The sequence below is a fragment of the Sturnira hondurensis genome, unplaced genomic scaffold (genome assembly GCF_014824575.4).
Source record: "Sturnira hondurensis isolate 20B ecotype Veracruz unplaced genomic scaffold, ASM1482457v3 Scaffold0014432, whole genome shotgun sequence".
Taxonomy (NCBI): domain Eukaryota; kingdom Metazoa; phylum Chordata; class Mammalia; order Chiroptera; family Phyllostomidae; genus Sturnira; species Sturnira hondurensis.
In genome coordinates this window covers 3,642,295-3,668,406 of record NW_028087063.1, presented here as the reverse complement: position 1 = coordinate 3,668,406, position 26,112 = coordinate 3,642,295, and the positions used below count along the sequence as shown (strand labels likewise).

The window sequence follows — 26,112 nt, the reverse complement described above, 5'->3', positions numbered from 1 at the left end:
CCCCCTCTCTAAAATAAATAAATAATTTTTTTTTTTTTTAAAGAAAACTGGAAAGACCAGGTATATACTCAGGGAAAAGCTAGATCCACCTGGTTGAATGTGTTATCCAGGTGCTGTATCTCTGTCACTTACCACCTCTTCTTCATGCAGTAGATTCTGGACTAAGCTTACATCCTCCCGAGAAAGAGCGTTTCCTTCCCAACCATTTAAATCAGTCCAAGCATCACTATCATCTATCATCACTATCATTGACCAGATATGGGCCATTTGCTAAGGAGGGGACCTTGGCGAATGCTAAGGGTTCATCTAGGAGAACTACGTGGACTAGAATTTGGAAGTTGGGGGCTCAGGGGAGGAAGGAAAGGGGTAGGAGAATTCCCAGAGAAAAATCCTGTACTTTTATCAGGAAGTGGAATATATAATTGCCTGGCAAAATTATCTGCAGCACTCATTAATTTAAAACATTAAAAGAATATTTGTGGTTATTTTTGGAAAAATATTAGATTTTTAGAGCTATCTGAAAACAAAATGATTGATAAAATGTTTAGTAGGGTTATATATAGTTTTAAAAAGTTTAAGTGATTTATGTAAATGCATTTGCAAAAGTAGTTTGAATAAACCAAAGCAGTGGTAAGTAGGTAAGATATTTCCACATGCCAGTGGTCAGCAAATTGTAGCCAGCAGAGAGGAGCTTGTTTTTGTAAATAAAGTTTTATTGGCATAGGGCCACATCCATTCATTTTCATACTGTCTGTATTGACTTTGATCTGACATCAGGGTTGGGAAGTTGTAACAGAGACTCTGTATACTCTCAAACCTAAAATACTTAGTACTGTCTGTCCTTTAAAGAGAAGTTTGTTAAGCTCTGCTATTTCTATTAACTGAATTAGCAAATCATTTTTAGAACTAATTTAAATAGTCGTAAATTAAGAGGACAAGTACTATGGAAAACAAGACCTAGAGATCACATAATCAGAATTCCTTTTATAACAAATATTTTTAAGAAATAAATGGACACATGGGGAGCTTCTCAAGTCACAGATAAAAATGATCTATAAGGCTGCCTCACTTTGCGGCGGCCTGCTTGCCTCAGCTGTGGTAATCTGACATGAAGCAAAACCCCCACACTTCCAGCAGAAAGCTGCAGTGTCGCTGAGAGTGGGCATCTCCTCCTCTGTCTATGTGATGCCTTCCCATCATTTCCCTGTGTCTTAGTCATCCCTGTCTTACATGATTTTCTCTTTGGAAACTCTCTCAGGTATCTATTTGTATCTATTTATGCCTTTGTTTATATTACCTTAGACAGTTTAATAAGATGAAATTACATGCTGGATGGATGTGTGGGTGGGTGTGTAGGTAGGTTTCTTTGGTGTGTGTTAATTTTATTCAAATATTTAACAAACATCCTATGAGGGTCAGCTATGTGCCAGGTTCTCTTCTAGGCATTTTGGACATTGTAGTGAACTAGACAGGGGGCCTTCTGTCATGAGGTCTACATTCTATTTGGGAGATAAGTTAAATAAGTTTATAACATGCACATCATTATGAGTACAGGGACCCCTCTGAATTTGAATTGAGACCTGATGATAAGGAGCCAGCACTACGCAGATCTGGTGGGAAAAGAAACAGCTTGTACAAAGGCCCTGAGACAGAAATGAGAGGGGATCAGTGGAAGAGGCAGAATGCAAGTCAGGTTTGTGAGATCATACACTGAGGGAGAAAGGAAAAGGGTGAAGGACATAGTAGGTAAAGGCCAGGTGATGTTGCCCATGGTAAAAATATTTTTACCATTACCAATAAGGCACTTAATGTTTGCAAATAAATTTACACTCACAAACCGGCTCTATTGCCTCCAAACGAGAGGTGGAGTAGTTATTATAAAGGGTTGTAAATAGAAAAGAGTTTCCTCCAACAAATTAAGGTATTCCCCAAATCCCACTTCATCACAGGCTCCAAGATAATTTCAAAAGGATTTGGAGACATTACTAAAAAGGACCATTCTAAAAGATTCTGTAATTCTGTCCTAATTCTGCCTTTTGCTTTATTTTTATGTAATATTTTTTTATTGTTCTTGATCCTCATTCAGACTTGGAGAAAGTATAGCTGCAAACAATGCCTACAGACAACAGGAAACAGAACATCTGCCCAGAAGAATGTCTTTGCAATCATTAAATCCCAGTTTTCCGGCATCGGTCAAATGTTCGACTCCTCCGCTTTTGAAAGATAGAGTTCCAGTGTCGAACATTGAGGACTTAATAGAGAAGCTTCAGTCTGGAGCTGTGGTGGGTGACAAATAGCAATTATAAATGAGATTCTGCTTGCTCTACAATGAATATCTGCTTCGATTATAACATTTATTTAAACATTTATTTATTTAGATGTAGATTTGATCATTGAAAACTTTTAATATGAAAGTGAAAGTATTCTAGAAAGTTTGGAAATAAGGGAAAAAATCAGCCATAAAATTCTTATATTTTAACACCACTGTTGTTCTTTCCCTACTGTTCCCTAGCCAGCTCACCCTCCCCCCACATCCTCAGATTAAGAAATATACAGGGTCTGGCACAAATAAGGCCCCCTTTTTATTACAAAATTTTTTTATTACAAAATCCTAAGCATATAATTCTGTAACGTCACAGTGTTACACTGAAGTGCACCATTCAACATTTTAGGTGAAATATTGAAATTAAAACTATAAATTATTACACCCATATCATTACACAGGCCTTACTTCTGCCACACCTGGTTTTTAAAATCCCGCATGTATTCCAGGTTTTACCCAGCTTTTTTATGCAGTAACAAAGTCAGTGAAATATTTGTGAATTGCCTGGGGTAAGACATATTTTTTAATTGTTACTCATTAAGTTTTAATGACTTAGTCTTTTAGTAGGCATTTACTTTATTTTTTAATCTTTTATTATATTTTTTCCATTATCATTTAGTCCCCTTATACCTCCAATTCCCAGCAGTCACCACACTTGTCTATGTCCATGACCTTTTTGCTCAATCCCTCCACCCTCTAACCTCCCACCCCACTGTCCCCCCACCACTAGCTGTCATCTGCTCTCTATCTATGAGTCTGTCTGTTTTGCTTGTTAGTTCAGTTTGTTCATTAGATTCCACGTATAAGTGAAATCATATGGTATTTATCTTTCTCGGACTGTCTTATTTCATTAGCGTGGGAATCTCCAGGTCCATCTGTGCTGTTGCAGAGGGTAAAATTTTCTTATTTTTTATGGTTGAGTAGAATTCTGTTGTGTAAATGTCCCATAGCTGTTTTATCCACTCATCTTTTGGACATTTTTTTTGTCATGTTAAAATTTTCTGATTTTTGACTCAATTATATTAAAACAGGTAAAGGATCAGATTAATGATGTGAGAATATCTGACATCATGGATGTATATGAGATGAAACTGTCTACATTAGCTGTGAGTACAAGCTTATTTTAACTTGTGTAACAGTTAAGCTTTAATGGATGTTTTCCAGTAAATGATGAAGGTTAACACAATGGTTTTTTGTTTTTTTTATAGTGCAAAGAAAGCAGGCTACAAGATCTCTTGGAAGCAAAAGCTCTAGCCCTTGCCCAGGCCGATAGGTTGATTGCTCAATATCGCTGTCAAAGAACTCAAGCTGAGGCAGAGGTGTGTACAAAATATAGACACATCTAATTAGTAGAAAACTAAAGGAATATGTACAAAATATTTGTTGTACCTTTATTGCTCTGGTTGGAGTAAATTGTCCTCAGCATTTCACACAACCACTCCCTCCTTCTTTAAACCCTCTTCCCTTTAACTTTAGTTACATCATTATCTTCTGATTTTCTTTCTATCCTAATGAATATTATTTTTTCCTCAAATTCAGTTGACATACGTTATATTAGTTTTAGGTATATAACAGTGATTAGATGTTTACATATCTTACAAAGTGATGACCTTGATAAATCTAGTACCCATCTGACACCATACATAGCTGTTCTAATATTTACTATATTACCTATGCTATACTTTATTTCCATTTGAATATTTTTAATTTAATCTCTTTCACCATTTTCATTCATCTTTTCAACCCCTTTTCCACCTGGCAAGCATCAATTTGTTCCCTGTATCTATGAGTTTGCTTCTGCTTTATTTGTTTATTTTGGGGTTTTTTAATGTCCTTTTTGAGCTTCTTTATTTTCCATTCAACTGTAAATGTTGGGTTTTCCAAGTATTATGTGTTAAGCCCTTCACCCCTTTTTAATTCAACTATACATACTATTGTATAGTTGGTGTACAATAGTATGTTAGTTTAAGCTGTACAATATAGTGATTCTCTATTTTTATACTTTATGATGTGATCACCACACTAAGTCTAGTAACCATCTGTCACCATGCAAAGTATTGCAAATCAAAACCACGGTGAGTTACCACCTCAAAAAGTCAATAAATAACAGGTGTTATCAAGGATGTGGAGAAAAGGAAACCTTCATGTACTGTTAGTGGGAGTGTAAATTGGTGCAGCCATTATCAAAACCAGTATGGAAATTCCTCAGAAACCTGAAAGTAGGACAACTGTGTGACCCAGCAATTCTACTTCTCAGTATCTACCCTTCTCCTTTTTTCAAGTGGTTCATGTTTTCAATCATCACCAGATTGTTCATGTCCCCAAATTTATATCCAGAGCCCTTTTCCTAAGTACCAAATGCCTCCTTGTGTAACTCAATTTAAATATATAGCAAATACTGCAAAGTCATCATAACCAATACTGAAGTCATCACCCTCCCTTATAAAAATGTAGTCTTTCTTGTATTCATTCCTTCTAGTGTTCTTAAAGTTTTTCAAACAAAAAACGTGGAAATCACACAGTTGACCTTCTGCAATTTGTCATTACCAAGTCTAGTTGATTTTACCTAAATATTACTTTTTTCTGTTTGTTTTTGTGTGTGTGTGTGTGTGTGTGTGTGTGTTTTTGCCTGTTTTTGTCACTATTTGCTGTAGGTCAAAACCTTTTCATTTCTCAAATAAATCATAGCAAAGTCTCTAGGTTTCCTACCTTTGGTCTAGTCTCTTAACCTTCTATTGCGTATAAACTCATCTTATTTTTGTATTTGGTTCTACCATCCCTTCTTCTTCCACAGTGATCCCAGAAGCAGTAATCTGATACTATCACTCTTGTGCTGAACATCCTTTAGTGTCTTACCTTCAGCTCAGAAATAATTTAAGTTCCCTATTTTGGCATCCTAGGATTCTAACTACTTCTCATTCCTTATCTCCTTGCATTTTTGTGTATTCTCGGCAGTCAGCCATATTAGATTGCTTTGCTATTTCTGAAGCTTGACAGTCTTAGGTTTCCCTGACCTTGCACTTGCTCTTCCATGTTTAGAACACCTTTTCCTCTCTAACTCTTAAAATAATCCTTTAGATTTTAGTTAATCTCTATTCCCCAGGAAGCGTCTCTGGCCTTCTCTTTCCATCACATGCTTAGTGATCCTTCCCCTATATATCTGCCCTGGGCTTCTCTGTAACACTGCTCATGCCATGTGAAAATTGTGTGACTTCACCTCCACCTTTGATAAGTAATAAGTATATATGACTAATAAATCTTTCAGTAACCCAGTCGATGCTAGCCTATTAGATAGTTCATAAGTCTTTCAAATTGTAAGAACTGAGCATATTAAATGATAGTGGAAAAGTCTCTATTGCATTTTCCTTTAGGCACGGACACTTGCAGGTATGTTGAGAGAAGTTGAGAGAAAAAACGAAGAGCTTAGTGTATTGCTAAAGTCACAACAGGCTGAATCAGAAAGAGCCCAGAGTGATATTGAGCATCTCTTTCAACATAATAGGAAGTTACAGTCTGTGGCTGAAGAACATGAAATACTGACAAAATCCTACATGGAACTTCTTCAGAGGTAAATTAATAAATGTTTCTGTTTAAGATTAGAATCTGTAATGAATGCATAGCACTTATTTTCTGCGGTCCTAAAATCTTTTTGTAAGCATTTATATATACTGATAATATCATAAAGTGGTAAGTAGTTATAAAGAAACTTAGTTAAAGTGAAATGGAGTATTGCTTACTCAAACTCAGTATTAAGGTCGGAAACAGGATACACGTCTCTTTCCAGTCGATTCTAGTTCTTTTCATTTGTTATCAGTCATCTGGGATGTTAGCACCGCAAGGACAAATTTGTCTATTTTGTTCCCTGACAAATTCCTAAGCCCTAGAACAGTGCCTGGTACATAGTTAATCTCTCCATAAGCAATAATTTAATGACCCTAAGTTGTCAACAGTTTATATTAGGTTTAACCATATGAATTGGTCATTTCTACCAATTGAAAATGGTTGAATATTAACACTTTCATGTCATTCAGCCTAATAGGATGGAAACTTGGGTGTTAGTGTTTAACTGATCTCTAAATTTTTAGTCATTATTTATCATTAATGCCACTGAATACAGTTTACTTATATGAGACTAGGTCTGTACAATAACTTCTTAAAGGCAAATTGATAGATTTTCAAGTTTTCCACCAAGAAGGCTGTACAATTTTGTATACTCACTAGCAAAGTATAAGATTGACTTTTTTTCCTTTCTTGTAAAGCAAAATTGTATCTTTTAGATTAGTCTTAAAACTTCTGAATTATAAGGAAGACCAAGAACAATCATGTATTTTCTACCAAACACTCTTTGTTCCAAACATATTTTATAAAAATAAAAACACTCCGGTTAACTTGTTCCTTATTTTAATTTATATTTTAAGATTGGTTAAGATTTGAAAAATTTCTACTCTTCTGTGCTGTTAATAGTTGTGGAAAATGGTTAACTTTGCAAGATCCATGTGCATATTTCCACATCAATAAAAAGGAAGGGTAGAAAATGTAAAACATCTGGAAAATATGTGATGGCAAGGTGACTTCTAAACAGGTTATTTTCTCCCAACAACTCCATGTAAAATCAGATTGAGGGAGCCCTGATAAAGTGAACTATTAGTTTTAAGTCAGGGTTCAAAAGGAAGTTAGCAGGTGGTCCAAGAGAAATAGTAGTTTCTAAGACCTGCTAAATTCTGCATAGTGAATGAAGAGCCAAGAAGTAAAACTCCTGCCTTCAGGGGCCATGTGGGTAACAAGTAACGGAAGTTGGCTGGCGAAAACTCAACTGTAATATTAAGGAATTTAAATTTAGATTTAAAAAATTTTGTGTGGGACAAATAAAATACTTCTCCTGGCCAAATATGGCTAGTGTACCAATCAGTTTATTTATCTTAGTGCTTAGTAAAGTGAAAAGGACACTTTATGCCTCTGTTACCCGAAAAAGAAAACGCCAAAGTGAGAGGCAGCAAGTGTTTGAGGTTACAAAACAATAGTATTCAGGAAGCACTGATTCAGGGAGCAACCCAAATAGTGTACAGATTAGGGAATGAAGAGTAGAGGTTTTTATGAGAAAGAGAAGAGAAATAATTACATAAATAAAAGAAAGGAATTTCTATAGGTACAAATAAACTAAGTTATTGTTCAGCTATACATGGTGGTGCTAATTCTGAATGCCTTTAATTTTCAGTTTGGTAGTCAAGATGTCTGCTTTACTCTTAGGATTGCAAACAGTCTTTTGAAATGCAGTGTTAATTTGGCTCAGTCCCAACATTATTTTGCCCAGTTCAAACACTGGAAAGGTTTGAGGGTGAGACCTGCAAGGCAGTTCCTTTGGAGTGGCTGCCTAGCTCTATTTAAAAATGGCTCCACTTATGTCAGCTTGTCACACTTAAGATAGTTGGGTATTAAAGTAGTAATTCTTTCTCTGTTTACCTTGCCAGTAAAATAAATAGGACTATTAGATTCAGAGTTTTAAAGAGGCAAGAGAAATTTAGAATCCTCTACTACTTTATTCATTAATTTGACATTTTTAATTAAACATATATTATGCCCAAGAGGCTAAGGATGGCAAAATTTTACAGAAGTTGTTTCAGTTTCTTGATCTAACTGTACAGGTAACTATGTATTTTATAGGAGATTATGTAATGTATATTATCTGTAAAATAAATCTGTATTTGTAAACATGAGGTTAATGCCCCCACACATTTCCATTTGTACTCATTTTATCACTGGTCAGCCAAAACATGTCTTCACTGTCTTTTACAGTTAATCTCTCTCTATTTTTGCCCTGCTTGTTCGTAACATTCCTCCTTTTACCTGCCGTGTATACAATTTGGTTAGAAGAAAAAGTAAAGAAAACATTGAATTTCTTTTCTGTGTTATGTTTTCTTCCATAAAAATATCCCTCATCTCCTTGTCTTTTCAGGAATGAAACTGTTGAGAAAAAGAATAAAGAGTTACAAGTCACATGTGATTCTCTAAGTAAACAAATTGAGGCACTAAAAAAGTTGAATGAGTCACTCAAGCAACAAAATGAAAAGTAAAATTTATAGTTCTTTTAATTGTTTTGGAATTTTCTTTCCTAAAAAATAATTTATTTATTTTTAAGAGAGAAGGGAAGGAAGGGAGGAGGAGGGAGAGAAACATCAATGTGTGGTTGCCTCTTGGGCGTCCCCTACTGGGGACCTGGCCCGCAACCCAGGCATGTGCCCTGACTGGGAATCAAACCAGCGGCCCTTTGGTTTACAGGCTGGCACTCAGTCTACTGAGCCACACCAGCCAGGGCTATTTTGAAATTGGCAAAAATAATGATTCCCTTTATACAGAACATTGTGTTCTATGGATAAATTAGTAGATTTTTTAACTTATATATAGAAGATTTGTGGCAGAATTTAAGGATAATTACTATTCTTAGACATTTTCTCTTAAAATGCGTGAGGAATGTTATGGTTCATTGATGTTTTCTTCTGTTTTTTAAAATAACTTCAGAACTGTTGCCCAATTAATAGAGAGAGAAGAACAGAGGAAAGAAGTGCAGAACCAACTAGTAGACAGAGAATGTAAACTGGCAAGTAAGTAGCTTTTTATTTAACAAATTTTTTATATGTTAACATGTATTCTGTTAGAAGAAAATCAAGACACAAGTAGTTTTTACTCTGGTTTTTCATTAGTTTCCACAATTCTCTCATTTTCTAAAACCTTAAATTATATCCTACACAGCTTTCCTTTTCTTGCCATAACATTTCACAAAGCAATTTAATTAAATTGATTTAAAAAATTGGGAGTTGGGAAATTATTGCCCTTTTTAAAATAAAACATTTTAAAGGAACATAACAGCAGGTGGCAGTGCTAGGTAACTTTTAGTTATTAGCTTCTTAATGCTAGCTCTGAAATGATCTGCAAAAAACATTTTTGTTCTAACTCGCCTTAGAGCACAGACATCGTCTACTTATATAATTTTTCATAGTTTTCTCTCTCCCTTTCTCTTTTAACTCTTAAGCTGAGGATTATCCTTCCCCTCATTACTGTATATTATCTTTAGAACGCAGGGAGAGGGAAAGACATGGAGACTGACGTTTTTCTAGTACAGTGGAAGAGTTACATGGTGCTTTTTTATTCATCAAATACTGTAAAACTTATTTCCAGCAAGGTATATCTTTGTCTCCCTACTTGTTTTTCTTTTGCTCTTATGATAGAACAGCTACTAAAAATTTTCAGGGTAAGTTACTATAAGACCCTGAACACATAGCTGATGGTTTGTTTGTTTTAAGATTTGCAACAAAAAACAAAAATACAAGAAGAAAAGATTAAAGTCTTACAAAAAGAAAGAGAAGATAAAGAAGAAACAATTGATGTTCTTAGAAAAGAATTAACTAGAATAGAACATATAAGAAAAGAATTGAGCATTAAGGTAAGAATCTGTTGAGTTCATATGTGCAGTAAAATGAAAAAGTCTTATTTTGTATAAAAGGTGAATTTGGATAAATTACTGTTCTGTTTCTGTAGTATAATTTTGTATTGAAGATATTAGGATCTCAAAATGGTTTAGCAATTGTTATGAGTACTCTTCACAATGTGAAAACCTGTATTTCCTAACATAACCAAACATTTATTAAATATATACTGTTAGCCAGCAGTTAGTGCTGTTAAGTGGGCGGGTAATACAGAGAAGTATTCCCATTCTTCATGTCACATAGAGTCATCCTGGGGATATCTCTCCTGAATGTTTACCCACCACTTGTGGACACTGGACCAGCCCATTCTGTGACTTTCCCTCTTCTACCAGTCTGGATGGATGTGGTTTCTTTATTTCCGTAGTTGTCAGACTTCCATTCAGCTCCATTTCTGACAGTTCTGAGTGATGGGTGTTCTGTATTTTAGTTGTAATTTTGACACAGTTATGCAAGGAGATGAGCCATGCCTACCTATGCCTCCATCCTAACTGACAGTAGTTATTTTCACCTTAGAAACTTAGTCTTGGGTTAAGTTATTGGCTCAAGGGCATGCTCATTGTTATGTGGAATAGTAGATTTAGTCTAAACCTGAGTCCACTGCTCTTTCTACATGTCAGGGTTGCTTGGTGTGGTAGCTGTCAATAGTGCATTCTGGTCCGTCTACTACCAGAAAGATGAGAACAGACCAGGATTAAGAGACAGTTTGAACTACAGAGCATAAGTGACAGAAGAGGCATAATATTCCATGACACATTTATAGGTTTCCTGGATCTGCCTTAATGTGGTTATTTTAAGAGTAATTCTAAATAGTAATTAGAATCTAAAGTTTAATTTACAATTAGCACAATGTCGATAGTTCCCATTAACTTATAAAGACAAATAGAATTTGTCTTCCCAAATTAATATTGTGTTATTTAATGATTACTTACCTTAAACTAACCATATAATTTTGTTACCTAAATTATGCATATTTATAATATGTTGCTTGAAAGGTTTGTTTTACAAATGAAAAATAAAGATATCTTAAAATATCTTTGAAGAGAAAAATGCAAAGTTATTTATTTTCCTCTTCTCCCTCTCTTAGGCTTCCTCCCTAGAAGTTCAAAAGTCCCAATTAGAAGGTCGTTTGGAAGAGAAAGAGTCACAAGTGAAACTTCAGCAAGAAGAGTTGAACAAACACTCTCATATGATAGCAATGATCCACAGTTTAAGTGGCGGAAAAATAAATCCAGAAACTGTGAATCTCAGTCTATAGACATTCTCTATCTATGGGTGGAGGTGGGGGGGAAAGTAATTTCTGACTTCAAACAAATAACAAATAATTATTAATTTAGTAAAGAATCTGATCTGATATGTGGTTTTATTTGGTCTTAAAGTTTTACTTCCTATTTTTGTCTTTTATTGCTTAAAATTTTCTTTGGTTCTCACATTAGAATGGTATTCTCAACCTCCATTATTGCTTTTTATAAGGTTTTTTCCTTTTCCTTAGTTGCTTCCCGCTTTATTCTGTTTAATTAGTCTCATTTGTGATTATTTAGATTTTAAAGTCCAACTTGTTTGATGTAACAATCGTAAAGGTTAATAAATTGACAATAGAAATTAGTAAAAAGAAAAGTCATGAGATAGCCACACAAGTTTTTCTCTAAAGTAGCACTAAAGAAAATATCAGTGAATTGAAAATAATTTTATTACTGCACTTAAAGTACAATAAGATAAATGGTGTAAGTTCTAAATTTGAAAAAACAGTGCAATGAATATAAAAGAAATAATGTATAAAAATTAGAAAATAGCCTGTGTTAAATGACTATGCTATTTGTCACAAACTAATACCTTGTAGAATTATTTATGAGATAGCTTTAGTTTTATTCTTTAAAATGTTGTATGTTGGTCCATCCATATACTTCCAATTCATCCTGAATTTCTTATGATTTACATCAGATACCTTAGATTATCCTTAATACCTTTTCAGAAATTTATTTGTTGTTAATTCTAATGTGAATTTTATTTAATGTATTGCCTTTCATTTAAATAGTTTTTAAAAGTGGCCATTTAATTTTAAAGCATAGGTTACATATTCTTCATGTTTCTCTTTAATATAAGGGAAGTTTTCAATAATCTTCATTTGAATCAAATGTAAGTAGTGTTTAAGAAGTGTTTATCAACCAATATTTTGGTTGATTTTATTGCTATATTTGTACGACTATTAAGTATACTTGGTGGTTTTTTTTTCACTATTTATATCTCCATTTGCTTTAGGTGAACTTAGATTTACTTTCCTATTTTTCAGCTAGAGTATATCTGAACTTATGTTTAGAAATTAAAAATATTTTTGTAATTCACTAATTACATTAACTAATATCAAACTCTAATAGTTTTACACAGCTGTATAAATTTTGTTCAGGTACTCAAATTTTTAAAAAGAGCATTGTAAAAAATAACATTTTAAATTGCTTCTTGTTCTATAAGGAATGAGTTCTATTTCTTTTCTTCTTTAATTATTGTTTTTTAATAACAGTTGTCTGCATTCCCCCCACCCCAGGCAGACCTCCTTCCTTCCCTTGCTTCCACCCTCCTTCTTAGTTTTGTCCATGTGTCCTCTATAGTTGTTCCTGAAAACCCTTCCCCTCATTATCCCCTCCCAACTCCCCTCTGGCTACTGTCAGTTTGTTCTTAATTTCAGTGTCTCTGTTTATATTTTGCTTGCTTGTTTGTTGATTAGGTTCCACTTATAGGTGAGATCATATGGTATTTGTCTTTCCCTGCCTGGCTTATTTCACTTACCATAATGCTCTCCAGTTCCATCCATGCTGTTGCAAAGGGTAGGAGCTCCTTCTTTCTCTCTGCTGCATAGAGTTCCATTGTGTAAATGTACCATACTTTTTTGATCCATTCATTTACTGGTGGGCACCTAGGTTGCTTCCAGCACTTGGCCATTGTAAATTGTGCTGCTATGAACATTGGGGTGCATAGGTTCTTTTGGATTGGTGTTTCAGGGTTCTTAGGGTATAATCCGAGCAGTGGAATTTCCAGGTCAAAAGGCAGTTCTATTTTTAGATTTCTGAGAAAATTCCATACTGTTTTCCACAGTGGCTGGACCAGTCTGCAAGGAATTTGTTCTATTTCTTAATGTGCAACTGCATACATTTTCAGTTTAATATGAAAAATGTTTAAATGACTACATATGACTAAGAACAAAAGGCTCTGTAAAATAAATGAGTCAAAAGCTTTGGGGAAAATCAAACTGTCTTTATAAGACAGACACTCAAAACACTGAGCCCAGCCCTGTGCTGCCCAGCAGGACTTAGATAGTGCATCCACACCGTGTAGTCTTGTAGCCTTTAGCTGCATGTGGCTATTGAGCACTTAAAATGTGGCTAACATAACTGAAGAATTGAGTTTTTAGTTTTGTTGAATTTTAATTTTTTATTGTGATTCTGTTACAGTAGTCCCAAATTTCTTTTTTCCTTTTGCACTTCTCCACCTAGCCCACCACTCTCTCCTACAGTCAGTCCCCTCTCCCCATTGCCCATGTCCATGAGTCATTCATACAGGTTCTTTGACTGGTCCCTTCCCCTTCTTTCCCCCATTTCCCCTCCATCCTCCCCTCCTACATCTGGCAGGCTGCTCCATGTTTCCATGTCTCCGGTTCTATTTCTCTCGTTGGTTTATTTTGTTCATTAAATTCCAGTTATGTGAGGTCATATGGTATTTGTATTTTGCCAACTGCCTTATTTCACTTAGCATAATAGTCTCCAGTTCCATCCACACTGGCACAAAAGGTAGGGCTTCGTTGTTTCTGATGTGTAGTATCCCATTGTGTAAATGTACCACAGTTTTTTAATCCACTCATCTACTGATGGACACTTGGGCTAGTTCCAGCATTTGACTATAGTCGTAGTAAGGCTGTTTTGAATTGAGTTTCAGGGTTCTTAGCATATAGTCCCAGCAGTGGGATCACTGAATCAAAAGGCAGTTCCATCTTTAGTTTTTTGAGGAAATTCCATACTGTTTTCCACAGTGGCTGCAGGAGTCTACCTTCCCACCAACAGTGCACTAGGGTTCCTTTTCTCCACAACCTTGCCAGCACTCATTGTTTGTTGATTTTTATTAATGATAGCCATTCTGACAGTTGTGAGGTAATTTTAATTTTAATTGCCATCCTGTTAGTGCAGAACTAGTCCATTCTTGCAAGTATGCATTTATATAAACCATTCAATTGGCCTATTCAAGACTTACATAGACAGAGGCTCCATATATTTTTAGCAGCCTTTTGTTAATACATGTTTAACCTGTTATTCCTAATCTTTTCTGTCCAAAAGGGAAAAATGTGCCCCAATTTTAAAGGTGAGCACTTACCATCATCCTTCACTCTTCCTGTATTTTCTAGTCTTTCTGTCTCCAGTAGCATCTTCTATATTCTTTCTATTATTTTCCTTAACCTAAGTATGTTGGGTACTTGGGGTTTGGTTTTTTCTTTTTCTTATTTTGCCTTTTGGTTCTGTTTGTCTCCTGCATGTCTCAGATTTGAAAGCAAAACAAAAACACCCAAAATGTGTATGTATTTTTTCTTTTAAAAAATGTTAAGCATGTTTGAGCCATCATCACTGAGTTTTTACAAATTTAATCTGTGTGTATGCCTATTTACTAATGGAGAAAATAAAACTAAGTAAATGTATCATTACATTTGAATTTTTTAAATCTCTAAAATTTTGCTGTGAAAAATTTGTACTCAAGTGTACATTAACACAGTTCCTTTTACTACTTAAATTTGCTACTTAAATATAAAATGTAGACTTATGTTAAAATTTGACTGATTTGAGTTTATACTAAACTGTTCATTTAATGTCAGGGTAAAAAAAATCATTAAAACTTAATACTGTGTTTTGGGGGGAAGTTGTCAGATTAGTGCCCTTTTAGTTTTACTTCTATATTGTAAAAACTAGTTATTTATATTAAGGATATAACAAGATTCTGTTTTTAGTTAGGACTGTTAGTTAAATGAAAATATGTTTGAATTTCAACTTTTGCCTGGGGCTTATTTACTTTGTTATAGGTACTGTACTTCTAATCAAGGTATTTTCCCTAAAACTCATAACCTTATATTGATTCTTTTTCTTTTTAAATAGATATGCACTGTATTTACAACTGTGCTTTTGACTTACCAATTGTTGGACCAAACATGTGTCCTGTTTGTAACGTAATTTCTTTTTAGGAGTTGTAAGCATTTTCTGTAAAGGGCCAGGTAGTAACTGTTGTAGGTTTTGTGAGACATACAGTTTCTCGCACACAGCTACTCAGCACCGCCATTGCAGCCTGAAAGCAGTCAGACTGCACCCGCATAAATGGGCGGGGCTGCCTCATGTCCTAGCCTTCCAAAACAACTATTTACAAAAACATTGGAGCTTTGCTTTTGGATATTATAGCTTACCAATGAATTGACTCTTTTATCTTTAAGAAATGTGTTTCCTTATTTTTTATTTTTGTCTTGAGTTCTATTTTGTGTTCATGTAGCCACTGTAGCCTTTTTAAGGTTTTCTGTTGGCCTGGTGTATCTTTTTCTGTCAATTTACTTTTAACCTGTGTCATATATAAATTTCATGAACTTGTAGACAACATATACCTGGGTCTTGCTTTTTTAAAATTTATTTTGACCAAAAATTCCTTAACTTTCACAGTCCATTTGGAGTTAATATTGTACTATTTAATATAAAATGTAGAAACCTGTAATTATCTTCTTTTTGTCCATTTATCCTCTTTATTCTTTAATCTATAATTGACACATACAGCTACATATATTACTAACCCCCAAAACAATGTTAGAATTTTTTATTTAAACAAGTATATGGAAATACCTTTGTTTGCAATATCATAATGTAGTTATCTACTTGCCTGCAATAATAAATACAAAAGTAGTATCTTCAGTATAACATTACTATTTTTCCCTTTCGAAATAACAACTTGTGGGGAGACATTGCAAGTAACTTCTTTATTTCAGCTTTCACCCACTGGTTTTAGCATCCATGGATAATTCTTGATTGAATCAGTAATTACTCTGATAGTTGCCAAATGTTTATTTTGTTTTACTTTAATGGGAGAAAATTGAACATTTTACTGTGAATAGCAATCTAAATTGCATCTTTTATTAATGATATTATTGATAAAATAAAAATAAATAGTGTTATACGAGGTCTGTCTGGGAAAAGTCCAGCCGTTGCTGATATAACGAGAATGGTTTGCACAACATCGATATAACCTGGCAGCCAGGGAGACTGGGCCAGAATGCACATGAGTGAACAATGATGACTTCACTGTACTAGTCATGGGGTTGGTAGATGCCATTGAGTGAGCATGTGTACTGTGCTTGTTGCATTCAAAATGACTTGACTCAGCAATGAATCTGCATCAAATTTTGCATCAAGCTCCACAGAAACTATTCAGGTGATTCAGAAGGCTGCAGCTATGAGCAACTGGTGATTGGCAGGTTCCTCACAACGATATGCCCACTCATGCTTCACATGTGGTGCAGAGTTTTTTGGTGGAACATCAGATCACTCAGGTGACTCAGCCCCCCCACAGCCCAAGTTTTGTGCCCTGCAACTGCTGGCTTTTCTCAAAGCTAAAGTCACCTTTAAAGGGAAGAGATTTCAGACTGTTGATGAGATGGGGCAGTTGATAGCAATTAAGAGAACAGTGTGAGGTCCCAAGGTGCCTACTTTGAAGGGGATTTGGGCATCATTGTCCTGTGTATAGTGTTTTCTGTTTCTTGTATCTTCAACAAGTGTGGCTTAGTGTATGGCTGGATACTTTCTGGACAGACTTTGTATTTTCATAAGCCAAGAACTTGAGATTTGCTTTCTATAGTTTAAGGAAATAAGTAATAGGTATGTTAAGCATATTGAATTTCTTTCCAAGTCACTGGGCCCTTTGGATATTATTTTCCTTTCCAAACCCCCTAATTTGAGAATTGTTCAGTTAGATCATAAATTCTATTTGTTTTGGTCACTTGCCTTGATTCTCACAGTAATCACTGATAAATATTAAATGCGCATTACCCATAATGACAACTAAGTCATTTGAATTAAGAAGCTAATTGTTTATTTTCAGCATTTATAGAGCTTACATTCACAGTATTTTTAAAACAAAATAAAGAATATATGCCTTTGAAAGGTAGATGAATTATTTAATTTTCATAATGTGGGTATTGATTCTGATGAGTATTTGAAATTGTATGCTTGTGTAATTTTTTTAAAGTCATAGGTTCTTTTGAATCTGCAGATCACCTTGAAATCTTACACAGTCTTACTTTGTTCAGCATTTTGTAGCTAACTTTTTTCCTGTTACTCAAAGATTGTAAGGCCTATTTTGTTTATGCTTGTGTTCATCTAAACATTTCAGAAAGACCCTAGAGAAAACTTGAATTTACCACCTTAAATGAGCTGCCATAATTCTCAGAACCCAGTTTTTCGCACATTGAGCTTCAATATGGTCCTTCATAAAGGTCATTAAATGTGAGAAGTATCTTTCCTCCCAACTAAATATCGAATTCCTTAAGGATCCAATGTTTATCTGCTCTTAGTATCTCAAAGAAAAAAAAGTAGATAATTTCAGTATTCTTGGCAAAGGGCTTTTTATATAGAGTCCTACCAGTGCTACGTAAGAGTGATATTTTCAGTCAATAGAGTAGGTTGGGTTACAGTTTCATTATGTTATTAAAAACTAATTTTCCACTAAGTAGCTGAGCCTTTGGCAGGGATTTAATAGTGAACATGATTCTGTCTCCAGTACGTTATCCACACTGTTATTCCAAGTGTTATATTTCATCTCACTTATCTCAAAGAGCCGAAAGATACAATATGTATTAGAGTAGCCTCATTTTTTCTTAAACTTCAAATAAAAAGGCTTATGATAAGCCCTAGGAAAAGACAGCACTGTTCATGTTCAATTAGGCAGGGTTTTCATTTACCCACAAAGACTAGTCTTGACTACTACCAACTAATTTGTATAAAATACACAGTTAATTAGAGCATGTTAAAGCTGAAAGCATCTGTAAGGAGAAGTGACCGGGGCTCCTTATATTTCAAAAAGATACTTAAACTTTATATTGAATTTTCAGAAAAGAGGCCCCAATGATTAATCACTGGTACGTGATTAAAAAACATGGATTATAGGCATTTTTTCTCTTTTTTTTTTGTAAGAGTTTGTCTTAAGGGAATAGGTGTGTGTACTAAGACATAGGTACAGTATTACTCATTCCAACACTTGTGGAACAAAGTTAGAAACAATTCATATACACAGTAAGAGGAGATTGGTTAATAAGGGTATAGTCATTCAATAGAATAACATGCAGCCTTTTTGAAAAGATACTGAAATATGTAAGTACATGGGAGATTTCTGGCGTGTTAAGTGAAAAAAAGCAGGAAACCAAACTGTAAACAGTGATTCATACATCTGCATATTTTAAAGATATATAGGTGTATATTCTATGCAAGAAAATAAACAGTAACAACTATGGGACATTTATATGCAACAGCATGGTGGACCTGAAGAACATTATGCTAAGTGAAATAAGCCAGTCAGAAAAAGACAAACATTGTATGATTTCACTCATGTGGAATCTAGTCAACAAACTGGCCTAACAAGGAAAAGACAGACTCCTAGAGGGAGAGCAGGATGACAACTACTGGGGGTGGAGTGTGGGGGCGGGGTGGGGGGGGCGGCAGGCAGTGGGAGCGGAGCAAAAAAGGAAAGGGACCCATGGACACGTACAGCAGTGTAGTGACTGCAGGGGTGGGTATAAGGGAATTAAATGGTAGTGGAAAAATACAATTAGATAACAATGGGGAGAAGAGAAGAAAATGGCTAGTGTATAAAATAAATGCATACAACCACATATAAGCAAGTAGAAAATTTTAAGTAATTAACAGTAAATAGTGTGTCAACCTAAGAAACATCCGAACTTGTAGAGAATGTGTATACGGGTGTATTTGAGCCAAACAGAATTGCTGGGAAGCGAGGTCTCAGATGCTCTGGAGAGCGGCAGTTTTGCAGCTTGATGCATTTGAAATTAAGGAGGAAGCATAAGGAAGATTAAATGAAGGTGAGAGAAAGCAAGACGAGGATTTGGATTTGGAGCACACAGTTGAGATTATGTGTGCTCTAGAGCACTTCCAAGGCATCTGAAAGAGGCATTCTGAAAATGTCAACCCACGCACAGTAACAATGGACAGGGCTTGCTTAAGGCAAAGATAAGCCTTTTACTGAAGTTACATGACTGAGGCATGACTACCTACCATGTAAGGAATTTATGATTACATCACCCTGAGGGGTTACTTTCTGTTGAATCCCAGTTTGGGCCACACCTCTGAGCAATGAAATTATGTTTGATTTTGTTTATTTGCATTCTAAATTTGTAAAATCAATCTTAGTTTGAAACAAGTTTTATAATCACCCCTAACTTTAATTTCTGGCTGACTTCAATTATCTGTAAAATGAAGATAATACATACTTCATAGTAATATTTTTAATATAAATAAAGCTCTTGGCTTTTAGTAGTTTCTCAATAACCTCTTTTGAAAGGGAAATGGGATATAAATCTTAATTCTTTTGTCCTTGGTTTCTTATTTCATCTGAACAAACCTGTGGACAGTTGAAGACAGTAAAAATAACACTAAAGATTCTGCATTTTCAAGAGTAGTGTAAGGTGATGAAATCAGCACTAGGAATTAAAGCTTCAATTCAGATCTTCAGTGTTCTTGTCTACATGTAGGGTAAGAGGTTTATTGACCAAAGCGAGTTTAGGTTGCTCTTCTACTTAATTTTTTTCTTTTAAAGTAGCTGTTCTAAGCAGTGTTAACTGAGCATTTTTTCTTTCATAGAAGTATTTTACATGTTTTAAACCAGCCTTCTCTTGGATGCCATAGCCTTTTTTTTAAAAATATTTTACTTATTTATTTATCTTTAGAGGGGAAGGAGAGAGGGAGAGAAACATCAATGTATGGTTGCCTTTTGTGCATCCCCTGCTGGGAGTTGACCTGCAGGGAACCTGCCTACAACCCAGGCATGTGCCCTGACTGGGAATCGAACCGCGATCCTCTGGTTCGCAGGCCCGGGCTCAATCCACTGAGCTACACCAGCCAGGTTGCCATAGCCTTTTTTAACTGATGAGTGTATCTACAGAATTCATAATGAAGTTGTACAATGCTATCTCTTTAATTTCCTGGAAGAGATTATGAGGAAAAGACATAGTTGAGAAAACTTTGCTAAATTTTAATAACAAAACAAATGTCTAAGACTTGGATCCTGTTATATTCCAGCTCTTTCAACAGATAGATGGGCACTAAGAATAAATGACCCTTACAAAACACTTGGCTACTTAAGCCATGTATTTGTAATAGCCTAACTGATTTTCCACTTTATATAAGTTGGAGTTTTTCTATTCTATGTTAATAATTCTATTTAGAAATGTTTTTTTTCTATTAGCCTTTTTTAAAAGTGTCCAAAAATGTTTAGGGCTATCTATTTTAAAGGAAAAGTGTATGCATTGTCCTGACAGAGATAATGAAAATATAAGCCTTCAGCTGTAGTGTCGAGGAAGGGTTACAATGTTGGAAATGTGCATAGAATCAAGAGGGCAGATAACATGGCAATAGATGTTTGAGCCTGGCTCTGTAAGAGAATAAGCAAAGTCACCCTGCACCATTGAGTGACATTTCATGCAAATGCCTTTGAGATTAGACTAATTGAAACCAGAACTCAAATTGCTGCTATGTTTGAGCTACTAATCTGAAGAAGAGACTCAAGAATTGACGTTGTGGACTGATGTAAAATATCTCATGTATTATGGTTCTTGGGTGGAAATTCAACTTCTGGTCATTCTACTAATATTTCTAAGGGATGTGTTTATTTGTAAGGTTAGTTCATTGATGATTACATTAGTCAAATGTATTTATGTCTCTTTTGAATCTGTCCCATTCTGTGAGCAATAGTACCATCTTAATTTCAACAACTATAAGTGAGATTCTTTGGGGAAGGAATGGGGGTAAGGAATAGATTATATAAACTCATGGTACAAAATCTGAAATTTAGGAGAAGTGTGGACTTTCCTCTCCAACCTGTAAAAAGCTTGTAGTTGTCTCTCCCACCCTCACAACAAGAAAAAAGCTGAACAAACGGAAAGAACAATGACTTTTCTTAGCTCCGCCAGAGAAGTGGAGTTACAAGATTAACCACCTCCTCAAAAACTGTAAAAAACGATAAGTACAGAGAATATAGATTAACTTACCTGAAGCACAGGGATGGTAGGAACACTTAAATGGTAACTTTGATGAATTGCTAGAGGTCGTTGTACCGTATGAATTAGTTTGAGATTGATAAACTCCTAGAGCCCTCATACTTACACACTTCCCTGAGTTGTACTTCTGGGATCCACATCGGGTTCTCATAATGAAGGTCAGAAAAAGCTCCCCTCATGTTTGGCCTTTTGGAATAAGCTGAAGACATTCTCCAAAATACAAGAAAAAACTTTCTTGGCCATTATCTCATGAACCTAGCTACAGAAGTCTTCAACAAAAATGAGCAAATTGCATCTCACAATGTATAAAAAATGTAAATCACAATCAAATGTGATATAGTAAACTTAATCCATGCAATAGGATATTATTTGGCAATAAAAAAAAAAAGAGCTATCAAGCCATGAAAAGAAAGGGAGGAAACTTACGTGCATACTGCTAACTGAAAGAAGCCAGTCTGTAAAGCTTACATACTCTATGGTTCATTTATATGACATTCTTGAAAAGTCAAAACTGTAGCAAGAGTAAAAGCTTTGATTCATGATGGGAAGGGGGTAACAAGGAGGACAGATAAATAGGTGGAGCCTAGGAGATTTTTAGGGCAGTGAAACTATTTTGTGTGATATTGTAATGGTGGATACGTAACATTCATTTGTCAAAATCCATGGAACTCAAAGAATGAACCTTAATGTAAATTGTGGACTCTGGTTAATATATCAATTAGTACTTAATTGTAATAAATATACCACATAAATGCAAGGTGTAAATGAAAGAGGTACCAGGGGTAGAATGTGTATATGGAACTCTATCTGCTTATTCTCTAAATCTAATAGTTCAAAACTGTGTATTATTTTTTAAGTGCAGAAAAGAAAAAACTACATGGTGATAATTATTTTCTTGTATCCCTCTCTCTTAGCCATCCAGTTTCCCTCCACTGAATCATTGACTTGTTACCAGTTTGTGTAGCCATAAAGAGATGTGTGTTACACACAAAGATGTGTGTGCACATACATGTTCTGGGTGGGTTCTACAAAAGCATTCTATGTGTATTCTATACCTTTCCTTTCCCACCAGACAATGTCTAGGAAAATGTTCCCACATGATAAGTAGTACACACAGAGCTTCTTGATCACTTTTCACAGTTTCCTATTTCACTAATAGATACACCATAGTTTATTCAATTCATTAATGAACACATTATTTTTTCATCTTTTGCTATAATAAAGACTGCAGTTATTATCTTTATACAGATGATGCCATTTGAAGTAAAATTAGTTGGTCCAGATTACATTTAAAAATACACCCCCAGCAGTGTTTGCCCACATCCTCATCATTGTATTGTACTCAAACTTAACCATTATGGTGTTGAACATTTTCATGGCTGTCATATGTGCAGAAATTACATATTTCTGTTTCCTTTTCTGTGAACTACTTAATTTCTTTCCCACTTTTCTTGGGTTGTCCATGTTATTGGATTGCAGGCAGTCTTTAGTAAGAAATATTTCAATTACCTATAATAAAAGTTGCAAATATTTTTTTCCACTTAATTGACCAACTTTTGACTTTGTTTATGATGCATTTTTTCTATGCATAGTTTTTTGTTTTACATTTATTTTTTGTAACTTAATTGTAGCTTGGTGTTTTAATATTTTATAGTACCAATCTCTCCTCATTTTAAGAATTATTCTTTTTTTTGTCATTTATTTTTTATTTTTCAAGTACAGTTGTCTCCAATTTATACTTGTTTCTTTATTTTTCATGATATTTAATTGTCTAGCTTTTAAAAATGGTTTACACTTTTGCTTGTATGTTAGATTTATAAATTACTTTAGAGACAATTGACATCTCAATAATGTTAAATCATCTTTTCTTTTTTTAAAGATTTTGTTTATTTTTACAGGGAGGGGAAGGGAGAGAGAAAGAGAGGGTGAAAAACATTCATGTGTGGTTGCCTTTCACAAGCCTCTAACTGGGGACCTGGCCCACAACCCAGGCATGTGCCCTGACTGGGAATTGAACCAGCAACCTCTCAGTTCATAGTCCTGTTCTCAGTCCACTGACCCACACCAACCAGAGTTTAAATCATCTTTTCTAAAACATGATATGTCTTTCCATGGGTTCTAGTCTTTTATAACCTTTGATAATATTTATATGTGGTTTTTGTATATTGTTAAATTTTAACTTTGTTGTCTATTTATCATATTTTCTGGTTAAATGGAAGCTGTTGATTTCTGTTAGCAGTTTTACATTTTGTACCCAAAGTATTACTGAATTTTCCTGAAAGAATCCAAGAGAACCACCTAAAAATTACTATAATAATTAATAACCATTTATATCATCTATAAGCAAGGCAAATTTTAAACATTCATTTCCAAGTTTTAAACCATATATTTCTCTGATTCAGGTCAATTTTTAAAAAGTATATTAATAAAGGACTTGTTAATTCCTGGCTCTAATGGAAATACTTCTAGTTCTTATGCTAACTTTTGAGTTAAGAGATATATGTTTTAATATGTTAAAGATTTCTACTAAGACTTTTTATCAAGATTGGAAATGGACTGATTGTACCAAAATGGATATAAATGTTTATCTTTTTGGCATCTATGAAAGATAACGTGATTTTTTATTTATTAATATATGAGAAGGAACCCCCAAAACAGAATTTATTTACTAAAAATGTATTTATTCTTACATGTCTAAACATCAGTCACCTTCAAAGTACTCTCCATTTGATGCAATACACTTATGGAGACATTTTTTTCCACTGCTTAAAACAGTTTGAACTCATCAATTTTGATACCTTTTAGTGCTGCTGTTTTTTGTTTCACCTCTTCCACATCAACAAAACGTTTCCCTTTGAGGACTTTTTTCCATCCAGGGAAATAAACTACAACAAAAAAAGCCACTTGGGGTGAGATTGGGTGGGCCAATCTTACACAGAGCCCACAAAGGATGGGCCACGGGATTCATGCCATTTTTGGTCGAAAACTGCTGAACACTTAGTGTGGTCAGGCAGGTGAGACTGTGAATCGCCCATCCTAAAATGGGCATAGGTGTTGAAAGAGTCTTCAAAAAAAATCAGTGAGGCCAAACGCAGCCTCTCACAACACTAGCTGATGCACTGATACAGACGAGTTCCTAGAACACTCACCTGGTCGGGGAAGCCTGTACTACAAGGGGCCTACCCTCCAGAAGATAATTCCAGTTTTTTGGGAGGTCCTCCTTCATATATTAGTCAGTATATGGTAGTTTATGTTGCAGTAATCAATAACCTCAAAATCTCACCTAAAACAACATGGTTTATTTCTTGCTCATGCTGCATGTCTTAGAGGCACCACATCTTCTTACTCCCAGGCTCAGGAGCATTTAGAGGGAAACAGAACATGACAAATTAGCCACTGACTTCTAAACCTTCTCCCCAGGAGTGACACACATTTCTTTGGGTCTCACTATTGACCAAAATGAATCGCTTGGCCACATGGAACTGTGAGATGAGAGGAAAGAGAAATCCTACCATGTACCCTGGAAAAGAGCCAAAATATTTGGCCAATGTATGATAAAATATATTAATATATTCCTGAATTTTAGTGATCCTTAAGTTTCTCAAATAAATAGGACTTAGTCATAGAATATTTAAATATGTTAATAGATTCTGTCTAGTAGCATTTTATTTAGAATTTTTGCAATAACAGTAATAAGTGAGAGATTTTACTTTGTGTGTTCATATGTGCATTGTCAGGGTTTGATGTCATTCTAGCTTAATAAAAGAATGTTTAATTTTTTCATGCTTGTATATTATTTTTAAAGAATGCAGTTTTATGTTTCTCAAAGGTTAATAGAATTGCCTACCTAGGTGTGGTGTGCTTTTTTGGAGAGGAAAGGGTTAGTGCCATGATAGCTTTCAGTATTATTTCCATGTTAATTTGGTCAGATTTTTTCTCTCTATTTGAGTTTTAAAAAATAATTTATATATATTTTTTAAATAACAATTGGCCCTGGCTGCTGTGGTTCAGTGGATTGAGTGCTGGCCTGCAAACCAAAAGGTCATTAGTTCAATTCCCAGTCAGGGCACATGCCTGGGCTGTGGGCCAGGTCCCTGGGTGAGTGCATGTGAGAGGCAACTGTTCCTCTCTCACACTGGGATGTTTCTCTCCCTTACTGTCCCTTCTCTTCCCCTCACTCTAAAAGTAAATAAATAAAATCTCAAAAATAATAATAACATTTGTTTTAATCCTGGGTCTTAAATTATTTTGCTTAAATTTGAACAAAGAAGTGCCCTAATAACGTTTTTAATTTTCTCTACATCCATAATTATCTTTTTTGGTTTTACGTACTTGATCCTTTTTACTTTTTCTTATGCTTTACATCAGTTAGAAGTTTATCTGTTAATGTATTTCAGAGAATCAGCTCTTGGATGTGTTTATTTATTATTTTCCTATTTGTTACTACATACTTTCTCAATTTATTTTTAAATTCTTTAATTGTGAAAAACATGCATATGTAGAAACATGCACAGAGAAATGTTATTCCATGATATGTATAACCAAGCAAAACACTAGTGAACCCACAGCCAAGTTCAAGCTTCACCTCATGCTATTTCTCATAACTCCCATCCTTCCCTCTTCATCAAAGATAAGTACTATAGTGCTAACAACTACAGTTTAGTTTTACTTGGCTTTAAACTTTAAAGTCACCAAATATGTATTCATTTGTATCTTCTTTCACTCAGTATAATGAGATTATATTATTTTCTGAATTTGTACCTATTAAAATGTTGTTGATTTTTGTATATTACTTGGATCCAGCCAACTTGCCAAACTCATAATTTATTCATCTCTTACAAATTTTATATACATCATATTATTTGCAAAAAAAATAGTTTTCTTTCTTTCCACTCCTTATCATTCATTTACCACTTTATTGTACTCTGTGTCTTTATTTTTAAGACCTTCAATAAAACATTGCATTGAATGAACATTTTTATTTCCTTCCCAATCTTAAAGGATATGATATTAGCACT

General features: G+C 34.7%; 1 protein-coding gene across 1 annotated transcript in view; it reads left to right on the top strand.

The window, feature by feature from the left end:
• CIP2A (cellular inhibitor of PP2A) overlaps window positions 1–11,568 on the top strand; it is a 38,280-nt gene extending 26,712 nt beyond the window's left edge. The window contains exons 14-21 of the mRNA XM_037063353.1: window positions 2,087–2,282; window positions 3,355–3,429; window positions 3,532–3,642; window positions 5,695–5,891; window positions 8,277–8,390; window positions 8,840–8,922; window positions 9,622–9,761; window positions 10,889–11,568. Of these exons, the coding sequence (XP_036919248.1) occupies window positions 2,087–2,282; window positions 3,355–3,429; window positions 3,532–3,642; window positions 5,695–5,891; window positions 8,277–8,390; window positions 8,840–8,922; window positions 9,622–9,761; window positions 10,889–11,059 (1,087 nt within the window). The 3' untranslated portion in view covers window positions 11,060–11,568. The remainder of the gene's footprint in view (window positions 1–2,086; window positions 2,283–3,354; window positions 3,430–3,531; window positions 3,643–5,694; window positions 5,892–8,276; window positions 8,391–8,839; window positions 8,923–9,621; window positions 9,762–10,888) is intronic.
• The last annotated feature ends 14,544 nt before the right edge of the window (window positions 11,569–26,112 follow it).